The following is a 12116-nucleotide window of genomic DNA, read 5'->3' as shown; positions in this document are numbered from 1 at the left end:
CCTCACCAGATAGGGTTTAAGAACCTAAGATGGTTTTGGGATAAATGAAAAAAGAGTCAGATGGAAAAGAGAGCCAGGATCATAAGAAACCTCACACAACTATAAAACCCAAGTTTATAGAAATTTCAAGGCATCCAAGGTAAATAAGATATTATGCTCCAAACTAAAATATATCACTTTGATACAATCAATTCTGCATAACTCCTGAATTTACAGAATGGAAAGCAATCAACTAATGGGCAGCCAGGTTGACATTTAGCATAATTCAAAGCTGTTGTTTACCCATTGTGGTAAAGTATGACAGATGGGAGCACAGAGTCAGCAAGCCAGGTCGGTGACTTACACACCCTGTAAGATTAGATTGAAGGCATTTTTATTAGCCTTTAGAGGTAAGCCATCACCCACATTTAATTTTAGTAAAGATAGCAAGAATCACAAAAGTGTGGCATTAGAGTCCTTTCCTTGAAATATGTTTTACCAAAGATAAATATTAAAAAAAGATTTTCAATCAATAGTCAATAATTTACTAAGCACTTCTTATATGCCCAGTACAGAATAAAAACCCTATGAAATACAAAACGATGTTAAGCCTCTGCCCACAGGAGCCAAGCGTTTTCTTGAAAAACAAGCTTAACCACATGGAACCATGTGTGACTATGAGACAGTGCTAGACTCCCATGCACTTTAGGAAACGAGAAAACAGACATGGGAGGAGTCGAGAACAGGCAGAGCCAGCTTCCACCTGGGGAGCACTCTCCCCGTGCGAGACGCTGCACTAAGGACTCTGAGCACGTTACTCCATTCCCCTCTCAGGTAAACTGACGAGCGGGGCAGTGCTCCCAGAGGAGGAACGTGAGCAGGAAGTCAAGGTGCTTGCTTAAGGATACACAGTACATAGTAGGGGAGGCCGGACGAGGGCCCACATATCTCGAAAGCCAGACCACAGACAGGTAAAAGGGACAGCCCCATGTATCAACACTGGTGTTCATGGAATTATAGTCTAAAAGAGCCTGCAAAGGGAGAAAGGGACATAAAAGATGAGGTTACAGCCAGCATAAGATGGCAAAGCACGTGCTTGAAATGGTTTCACAGTCACGATGCTCTTAAACAAGAGGACAGAGAGCCCAGAAAGTATTCTGTATCCTCTGACCTTCCGACGGCTGTTACAGCAATCGTTAGACTCTCTTTGAAATTGGTCATAGCTCTTCATATTTTTAAGGCTCTGAAAAAGGGAAGTCCATTAGATACTCAACACTCACCAACATCTTAAACTTATTAAGATGAACTGAGTTGAAGTGGCAGCCGAAAGTAACGAGCCCAGGCAATTATAAAAGAAAGGTTCCCTAAACCAAACTGTGTGCACGTTAATGTCACCAACACTCCAAGGAAAAAAAGGGAAAGTTTTATGACGTCAAATGGAAAGGAACCATTTGAAAAGCTAAGCATCGTTGCCTTTGAGAGCTACTACGGCCACATAAGAGAGGGCGGAAGTTTCCTCCCGTCACATCACAACACGCTCTCGGCCATCCCCAACTCTTCACCTGCGTCTCGGGAGGGGAGGCCACGGGGGCCCTCGGCTCGTCCACAGAGGCCTCGTCATCGAACAGCCGGCGACAGCACACCAAGACGACGGGGGGTGGTGCCTCCTTCAGGAAGGAGACCGCCTCCCGGCGGGACTTCCCGTAGAGCCGCACTCCGTTGACCTGGGGGGACAGGGCAGAGTGAGAGCCGCACACCGTTGACCTGGGGGACAGGGCAGAGTGAGAACCGCACACCGTTGACCTGGGGGACAGGGCAGAGTGAGAGCCGCACACCGTTGACCTGGGGGACAGGGCAGAGTGAGAACCGCACACCGTTGACCTGGGGGACAGGGCAGAGTGAGAACCAGGAGGCCCCAGCGAGAAAACAGTCTCTCGCTGTAGCAATCCACCAACACGAAAACAGGACGTCGATTTACTGTCCCTGGAAACACAGGGCCTATATGTAAATCATATTTAGTACTAACTAAACACTGGAGATCCTTAAAATTTATAAAATTAAGGCTACGCCTTCACTGAACTTGGGTGAATAAGTATAAAATGTGTGCAGAGTACAACTGGGTAAGCCCCCTGCCTGATTTTCCCACCTCTGTGGTCTCCCCTTCCCACCCTCCAATGTCGTATTCTTGCACCTGCCTCCACCCAGCTCCTTACACACATTCAGTCCCATTTACAGCCTTCCTGAGACTGTGTCACTTTTTCATAAGAGTATCACTATAGACATTAGCACTAATTTTTTTTTAATTAAGATTATGATAGTTAACATCCTTGTGAAATTACAGTTGTACATCATTATTAGTCTTGTTGTAGGTACACCACATCACCCCTAGTGCCCTCCCCCCACCCCCCTTTCCCCTGGTAACCACCGATCAGTTCTCTTTGTCCATATGTTAACTACCACCTATGAGTGGAGTCATACAGAGTTCGTCTTTCTCTGTCTGGCTTATTTCACTCAACATAATACCCTCAAGGTCTATCCATGTTGTTGTGAATGGGACGACTTTGTCCTTTTTTATGACTGAGTAGTATTCCATTGTATATATACACCATATCTTCTTTATCCAATCATCAGTTGCTGGGCACTTAGGTTGGTTCCACGACTTGGCTATTGTGAATAATGCTGCAATGAACATAGGGGTGCATGGGACTTTTGGAATTGCTGATTTCAGGTTCTTAGGATAGGACCTTAGCACTAATTTTAAGGCTGTTAAGAACCATCAACTTATAAGGTAGAGGTAACACTGTAACGATTGTAACAGTCGAGGCTAGGATACTCAGCGGTCACAATTTAGCAACAGTTCACGACTTTCTTTCACATGCCATAAACTCATAATACCATCCTAGAGAAATCACTTCTTTAGAAAAGAAACACACAGAACTCTGCATCAGTTCCACTCTTACAAGCTCTGCCAACACGGCCGTCAAGCACAGGCAGTGTGTTACTTTTCACATTATTTTACACATCGCATATGTTTAAAAGAACAAAAAGATAACTAACTATTCCTTCTTAATGATTAATGCTTATCACCAGAAAACTTCCTAAATTTCCTATTATTCTTGGTGCACAATTACAATACTTCGCACCAAAAATGATTTAGGAAAAAAGTCTATCCTAATTTTTCATATATATGACTTTAGCTCGAGGAGCTCTCTCAGTTCTGACTAAAAGTCACTGAAAGCTGTCTGTCTGCTACTCCCAAAAAAGCTGAGGTATGAACAGAATCCAGGTCACAAAGAACCTTTCACATCTGACTCCTCCTACCTTCCTGGGGGGGTTCAGCAGCATTATTATTAGTTTTGAAGATACTTCTGCTCTGGCACTAATTTCTGACAGGTGCAGTGCTAATGTCCAGCTAACGGGCAGGGCCGACTTTCCTGGGAGGAAGCTGTCCACAAAACCTGTCATTGCTCAGGGAGCAGGAGCACGGGGTGTGGGGCGGGAGGCGGGGGGAAGAGCCCGGTCAGCCGCTGTCGGAGCCCCGGGGCAGCCCTCCCTGGGAACCACCGTCAGGCCTGTAACACAGGCACTTAGCCATCGGGCCAGACACAAGCTCCCTGCATCTTAACTATTTACTAAGGAGTCACCACGTGGTAGAGACCCCCCCATGCGCTTCAGGAGCCAGCCCGAGGGGAGCAGTCAACATCCTCTCCCCAGACTGTGACTGATGATGAGGGCCGAGGACAGCAAGTCTGCAGCAGAGGAAAGGGTTTTCCTTGGAAACAAGTCAATCTTCACACAAAAAATGGGCAGGGAGGCACCGTCACTGGCCACACCACATCCACAGTGCCCGCTGGAGCCACCAGCAGGGAAAGCTCTAAAACCCACCTGGTGGGTGGTCAGCTACCCTGAAAACAAAGCTCACGACCCAGTCCAGGAGGATCTGCCCGCACGAGCATCAGTGTGTGCTTCACACTGTCAAGAGATCGGAAAATCACATTTCAGGGTTTTATCTTGGAGTAGATTTAAATATTTATTTAGCTCATTATTTATTCATTTGAATTGTCTCCAGTTATTATGGCCATGCCTGGGAGTCCTCCTCACTGCTCTGCAAGGCTAAAGGGTTTGGCCACCTTCCCAGCGCCAGCCCCATCTGAGGGGATTTACGGCTGCTGTAAACAGCGGCACTGGCTCAGACTCCGCGCAGTGTTCTAACCCCAAACCGATTTGTTTCTGGCTTCAAGCCCTAAGGAGCACATCACACACACACACACGCACACTTCAAGTTCAGGAGTTTAGTTGGCTAACTTTACGGAGATTTTTTATTTCTACGTTCAGTTCCTCAGAAGGCGGCAAGTTTCATTTTGGAGTTCACAGTTCGTTTTGGAGCTCACAGCATTTCTCCAGGCCCTGACACCCTCTGCCGTGCCGCCAAGTCTCACTTATTCAGACTTTGTGGTTAGAAACCGTGTACAGGTGCTCATCCACAGAGGACACGAAGCTGTACGAGTACTGCTCCCTACCTTCCTTCCTTCCATCTGAACTCGTCCTGTCCTACAAGACTGCTGACGCCTTTTCAGTGACGGTACTGCCACCATCTCTCAGTGAGACAATGCCTCATGGTTTACAGGGACGACAGTCCATTAGATGCTCACGTACACAGGGTGAAGCAGGTATTTATTGAAGAAACTGACTCTCACAGTTAAGTGGCGCGCCCAGGGACCCCCAGGCTGTGACAAATTCAGAACCAGAAGCAGCTCTTCCTTCACTCCTGTGCCTCTCTCCCTATCCCACGTCTTTCACCAGAAATCTGTGCTTACGAATTCACCAAGTCTACATGCTGCTTCTCACACCACACCTTAGTCCGTCCCATGGGATCCTGATCTCGGCTGAGGCCCAGAGGGCTCAGTTGCTGGCTGGGCTCACCCGCTCAGGCCCCTCACATCCGGCCAACATCTCTCTAACACCCACCATGTGCCAGTAGGGAATTAGAGTGAATGCCACTGAACCATACACTAAAAATGCTTAAGGTGCTAAATTATATGTTATGTATATTTTGCCACGAAAAAGGTGAAGTAAATCAGTTTTTACTCATATTTCCACATCTCCTAAACAAACCAATCTCATTTCTTAATACCTAACAACTACTTTCTTAGAAACGGTTTCCAAATTGCCTGCAACCCACAGATCACCGTGTGTGAGACCCACAAAGCTCTGCCACATGCCCTACACGTCAGAGGAGAAGGACATGATCAAGCAAATAAAAACCACGAATGACGCAGTAAAATCTAGGGCTTGAACCTGCAACAGGCAGCCTAACATCATTCCTTAAACACCTCTACAAACAAGCAACTTACTACGGCTTAAAACAGGACTCCGACAGCCTGCTCTCCCAGGCTTCGGACAGAATCTGACCCCTAGTTAGAGCACTCTTCCTTCTGACCTCGAGATCCAACCCAGAATTCCCAACACACTCCTCTAAGTGGCCACAGTGTTAAAAACATGCAGTTGTACCCAATAAAAAACCTATCTGCTATCCTTGTCACCCCACCGTGAGCAAACAAACTTTAGAAGAAACCTCTATAATCAAGGCCCAGGGATTCCAATCTTGGCTACAAGGCTGATTCCATCAAACCCAACCTGGGGCTTCTTGTGGATCCTAACTCTTGGCAGAATCCTGGTCTACACAGCCTTCTCTAAGTCTGACCATTCTCCACGTCATTTGTTTAGGAGCTGAGGAGGTACTGTGATATATTTGAAAAAACAGTGAAATGGGAATCAGAAAACACGAACGAAAGCCATTATTCCACCAGGGTGTAAAGTTGGGGAAGTCAGTGCTTTATTTTCTCAACTGTAAAATTAAGGGTTCCAACGTTGCTTGGCTTGTTTGTTGTGTCAACTGCAGAACTTTCCAGCCTACAAATGTCTCAGGAAAGTCACATAAAAGCACAAGTGCTCCAGAACTGCTCTGACTGAGGAGAGGCTTGAGCTGGAGTGAGCCCAGGGAGGCTGCCACGTTGGGGAGGGAGCCGCAGGGAGACCACTGAAAACCAGTCAATAGTGCATAAGCCTGAGGTCGTCCAGATCCAATGCTTTTCAGAAATAATCAACAAAACCTGCAAATGAAACTGACTACATGTTGCAAACAAGGGTCAAAGATTATATTCTTAAAAGTAATGTTGCTTACAAAAATACTAATTACACTATCAGACTGAAACAGGACATCAGCTTTTTTCTTAGTCAATCATTTAAATCAGCACTCACAAGCACATCTCAGGAGTCCCAAAAGATGGGGAAAATGAACTGAAAGCGTAGTACCTACTTTCTTTGTCATTACATAGGCTGTTAGTATTTTTCCTTGCCTTTATTTTATTTATCTTTTTGCAGCTTCATTGAGATATAATTGACATATTGTGTAAGTTTAAGGTGTACAAGGTGATGATTTGATTTTACATATGTATTGTGAAATGATTACTACAATAAGGTTAGTTAATACATCCATCATCTTAGTTACCATATGTGTGTGGGGGGCAGTGAGAACATTTAAGATCTACTCTCTTAGCAACTTTCAAGTATACGATGCGGTATTGTTAACTATAGTCAAGTATTTTTCAATCTAAATAGCTCACGTTACACCGGCATTGGTGATAACACAACTCAGTGGATTTCTGGTGAGAATACATTTTCCTACAACCTAGAAACCCCTACCCTGTGACTTTCTTCCTCATAAATTTTACCTCAAGAAGCTCATCCTCTGGCTGTAGGAGGTTCAGCGTATCAACAGGACCACCGGGAGCAATCGAGGAGATGTAATGGTGTCCTTCAAAGGAATCCACTTCCATGCCAAGCCTCAGGGTGTGGATGGGCAGCAGCTGCAGCAATAATATCAAACATGACAGGGACACACCCAGCTGTTAATCTTCCATTGACAATTATTTTGACATGAAAGCCCCACCTCTCGAGTCAGATCACCAAAATCCCCAGAGGACAAAAATGGGAAAACCAGCCTCAGGTAGAACACGAAGTCACTTGTCTTCCTGTTCTCACTCTTTTCCTTTCAGAAACCCTGGGAATGGAGCGACAGATGCACAGTCCTGACTTAATTCAACTCACAGGTGCTCCGCACTTGCTACAGTTGCCAGTATGTATTCTGTTTCCCTTTTCTGCAGGCTTCCCATCCCCTGCAACATTCTAGCTTTGCTTTACTACCTAACTTGCTTCCACTTCCACTTCCACACTTCAATACCAAGGCAGGGTCACTTCCAGGAAGCCCTTCCTGATAGGTGAGTTGATGGGCCTTGTCTGGGGTCCAAGAGAACCCCGTGCACACCTCTATCACAGCTCACACATACTGTGCTTACAAATTCTGACTTTCTTCATTGCTCCCCTGGTTGAGCGCAGTTTGTGTCTTTTCTCTCCATAACCTAAGGCGCTACAACAGTGCCAGGCATTAAACATGGGCTCACTAAATGTTATCTGAACTAACCCATGAAAGATGGTACCTCGCTCAAGGTGTCCTTTTCCACCTCACCAACCTAAGCGAGAACAGTTTCCAATCTGGAGGGAGGCATGGGTGTGGAATAAGGCAGGCGATCACTGCTCCACTCTAGGACTGCTGCTGCTGGTTAAAAGGATTCACATGGGCTCAGATTTGAGTCAAGGGTTAAGACTCTCCAGCCAACGTCAATGTGAAGAGATGAGCGTCTTCGTGTTGTTGGCTTTAAGGGTCAAAGGCATTCGCCAAACTCCGTTCCCATGACCTCTCGGGTGGAGCTCACGGTTCCTTGTTGTGGCCGTATAAACTCAAAGATGGTGAGTGGTGCTAAAATAGTCTGTTTATCTAACTGCACACTTGGCAAGAAGAAAACCCTACACAAGGTAGCAACGCACCCACAGCAAGTCTTCCCTGCTTCCTATTCTCGGTGACCCCTTCTCTCTGAGCCATGACCTCCCGAGTCACCTGCTCTGAGTCCCCAGAGCCCCACAGGGCTGCCCCAGACACCACCTGGAGCTCATTTCCAACCCACCACAGACACACAGACAAATGCGAAGTGGCGAGCAGTCCAGCCGACCAAGACCTCAACGACCAAGAACAGGCCTGAGGGACTCAGGCCCTGTGTGATTTCCTGAGGACGAGGCTCTGGGCCGCCAGGCTCTTCAGGATCTGCCACCGTCCTAGCACTCTGAGGGGAGGCGAAAACTGTTTCACTCTCGTTCCCTCCCCGTGATTTCTTTCTTCCCATCTATTCGTCATACCAAATCCTGTACCTGGAGCTGGAAGGAGACATCAGGTACCCTCTCCGGTAGGAAAAGGGGACCTGAGACTCTCAGAGAGTGTCTCTGCCATAAGTTTACCCGCCCACCTCACCAACACCCCTCCTCCTCTGCTCATGAGCCAAACATCAGGCAGAGTGGTCCACAGGTCCACTGTCATCTCCAGCGGTGTACTGGAGCCTGCTCAGAGAGCAGGCTGTTCAACTTTCAAGAATTCTGCAAGCCAGTTCTTAAATATAGCCATTATTAAAAATTAAATTACACAGTTACAATTAAATAGTATTAAAAATAAATGCAATAAGTACTCAAAATCCATCACTTCCTAATTATTTTTACACATTTTATATATGTCCTTGAAGTGACTTCTACCTGTCATATGTGTATGGTGGAAATACTCTCTAAGAACTTAGAGGACCCTGAAGGGGTGGGCCGCTGAAAGAGACGGACGAGACAGTGATCTGTTTAGCTGTTCAGTGAGCAGGCTGGTAATTAACTGCCCTGCTCCCGCGGAGAAGCCCGCAGAAATGAAGTGTTTGTGAATCGCTTCCCAGCTCAGTGTCCAGGGACGTCACTCCGGGAGCTTGAAGTCTACCCTGATGGGACTGCTCGCACCACAGAGCTCGGCAAACACTAGAGACCCGGGCTGCCCTTTTTCTTCAGAGTTAGACACTGACCTGCACAGCCCTGACCCACACCTTGTTTGGGCATCTCATCTAGCACCGGTTTATAGGGTATGAACTATGTGCACGGATTCGAGTCATGAGCTGCAATTATAGGGTACGTCAAAGACATGGGTTCTCACAGTCTCCCCATGGAACTGCGTCGAGAGTGGCCGACAGACAGGAAGCAAGCAACAGAGCCAGCAAACAAGTAAATGAACCGTCCACCAACAGACGGTCGTGAGGAGCCAACAGGGACGACTGTGACGAGTGCCGTGAAAGGACTGAGCCGGGGCGCGGCATCAGACACACCGGGAGGTCACTGGGAGAGCTGGCTGGAGGAGGCTTCACAGAGAGGGGACGCTCACGGTGAGACTGAGGGAGAAGAAGAGGTTGCTGGGAGACGCTCGTGGAAAGTGAGGGAAAGGCACAACTGCTACATTTGTGCTCTGAGCAACTGGGTAGATGGTGGTGGCAACTTCTGCACAGAAATAAGTGTCCAAATTAAGATGAAGACATTGCTGTGTGCAGAGATCTCCACGACTTAGACAGCGGCATACCCTGTAACAAGCGAAAGGATCAAGGAGAGAACTGATCCCAATCTGCCTCCCAGCACCCCCTGGAGAACCCTGAGGGCGGACCCCTCTCCCGACAACCAGAGAGTAGCTGAAGTCAGGAGAGGCTGGAGCACAGAGGGTAGCAGGGCCACCTGGGGACTCCCCCTGCCAGACCCAGGGCTGTGCCCTTCCAGGCTTCCCCCAGAATCTGCAAACACCACATGCTCCCTGGAGACTCAAACCATGAAAAGGACACCGGTGCTCCATCTGCAATCACACTGAACAAATAAACCAGAGACGATGTTTACGAAACCCGTCTGCCTGAAACAGGCCCATCTAACATCAGCTCTGGACCTGAATCAGAACGCGGCCGGGTCTGAGACGCCCCGCTGCACGGCCGCAGGCTTCCTGCGGGAGCAGGGCCGTTGGATTGCCTGTCCCAGCTGCTTTAGCAGCTAAGAAATCAGCCGCCTCCCCTGTCTCCTTCAGCTGCCCACCCTGCAGGATGCTGAGTTCTTAGGGGGCAGAGGGCTAAAGTGACGGGAGCGACAGGTGACTGACACCTTCACACACCGCACGTTACGCTTCTTGATGCTCAGTCCACGCGCTTTGCAAGGGGTCCTATTTAAGTTGACAAAGTTAATGAGCAGCAGGATTTTCATGATGCTGACATGACAAGCAAAAGATAGAAGAAAATGAATCCAAGGACGGTGCGGCCACCATGAGATTTACTGTCAGTGTTAAAATGATGGAGATCAAATGAGACCAAGAACCCAGACGCCCTCAACCCATGAGTGGGGAGACTGGTCACAAAACAGATCACAGCTCATTCATTTCCCTAAAAGCTCTACTTTTAGGACCCAAAAACAAGCTATCAAAATGCTCAAGAGGGAATATAAATGATGTTGCTTCAGGAGGAAAAAAACTTCTGGAAAAGAATAGATATGTCAGCGGGATGGGGAGGATGCTTCCAAAACAGATGAACTCAAAATAGAACAGAAAGAACCCCACGATACACACACACACACCCACACACACACAAGTCTGAAGATATCAAATAGCCATTTATGTCAAAGATTGAGGGGAGAGTTACTAAATTTACCGCAAATAACAAACTTTCCGAGAGCAAGGCTCCAGCTTCTAAACTAATGGTGAAAGGCAGCACAATGGCCTCCAAAGTCGGGTGCGTTCACTCAGATTGTGAAGACAATCGACCAGACCGTCACAGCTTGATTTATGTTGGTTTTTCTCACCCATCTATGATTTTAATTCTGAACGTTCAGACACCGCACGCTACGTGCTCTTCTGTACGGAAGTATCCTGAAGGTTCTCTTCAGTTACCCAACACCAAGGCCAAGCGTCAGCTGCCCTTCATCGTTTTAGATACCACTCATGTCACCTGTCTGGCCCAGGTGAGATCCAAGCTTTCGACACCTTGCCTAACACTTCGCGGGGCCCACCCTTTCTCTGCTTTTGCTCATGGTATTTCCCCCCCCGGAAAACCCACTGCTCTTATTGCTGCAAACCCATTCTTCAGAGTGACTCAAATGCCATCCTCCCAACGAGCCTCCTTCAACTGTCCTGAAGAAGAAACACCTCCTCCCATGAATACAGAGAATGCATTGTAGCAAGACCTGGACGAGAATTCTCCACGGACGGAGGCAAGACAGGGACCACAATTTCCTTTAGGGACCTCACCCAAGCCTACAGGATCAGAATATTGGTGAGGAGGAGCAGAAAAGGGCCAGCGTATTTTGAAAAAGTTTCTCTGATGTTTCTATGGGCCACCTGCCCTAGTAAGAAACCACTGCTAACCGTAGTTACCCGGTTCAGTGTTTTGCACCTCAAAAAGAGAGCAGCAAAGTGTGCAATACACACTTGAGAACTGGTGACAGTGGCAGGTGCCTCTAGGAGAGCAGGGCACGGGATGGGGGGAAAGCTTATTTTTTGCAGGACATACTTCCATAGCTTAACTTTATGTCTTTCCACATACTATCCATTCAAAAGAAAAAAGAAAAGAGCCAAGAATGGCACAGACTCAGAAGCCAGACACCCCGACTCGTTTCCTAATTTTGCCACTTACGAGCTGCATGCGATCTTGGGCAGACTCTGTCTCCATCTACTAAAAATGGGAAGGAGGAAACAGCTGCTGGTCAACAGGGCGAGTGTGAGAAACAGAGGACAGGACGGTTTAAAGCAGAGCTGGCCTGGTAACCCAGTGACCCGGCTCCTGCAGGGCCTGGCACATCCCTCACCTTAGAAATTATATGTGCTCATCAGAGTGAGGGGGAAACTCCCGTTTTCATGCCCTCTGGTTCAGAGAATATCATCCGGAAGGAAATAAAGTGAAATCTGTCCGTTGGTCTGGCCAAATCCAGACCACGGGACCTGGTGTTCTGTTTCCCAGGCTGGGGACACTATTATGCTCTCTCCACACAGGCTGATGGCCGCAGAAACACCACTGGATGGAGCTTAACGCTCCTGCTCACGGTCCTGCGATCATCTCGAGAGGGAGCGCCTGCCAAGAGGACGGTCCCCAAAGGCGCATCTCTCTATGCTCTTGTGTCACGACCACCGGCCTCCTGGGAGCAGTGCGGCCACGCTCAAGCCTGTCTCCCCTCCCTGTCTCCTCACAACTCCACCCACCTCA

At 47.8% G+C, this 12116-nt stretch overlaps 1 protein-coding gene across 3 annotated transcripts in view; it reads right to left on the bottom strand.

The window, feature by feature from the left end:
* PATJ (PATJ crumbs cell polarity complex component) overlaps positions 1-12116 on the bottom strand; it is a 305804-nt gene that overhangs the window by 242203 nt on the left and 51485 nt on the right. For all 3 annotated transcript variants that reach the window (XM_046645368.1, XM_046645370.1, XM_046645369.1), the window contains exons 15-16: positions 6714-6848; positions 1542-1703 (exon numbers count right to left, since the gene is read on the bottom strand). In XM_046645368.1, coding sequence (XP_046501324.1) covers positions 1542-1703; positions 6714-6848 — 297 coding nt within the window. The remainder of the gene's footprint in view (positions 1-1541; positions 1704-6713; positions 6849-12116) is intronic.

The sequence above is a fragment of the Equus quagga genome, chromosome 18 (genome assembly GCF_021613505.1).
Source record: "Equus quagga isolate Etosha38 chromosome 18, UCLA_HA_Equagga_1.0, whole genome shotgun sequence".
Classification (NCBI taxonomy): Eukaryota; Metazoa; Chordata; class Mammalia; order Perissodactyla; family Equidae; genus Equus; species Equus quagga.
This window is presented reverse-complemented; position numbering and strand designations above follow the sequence as displayed.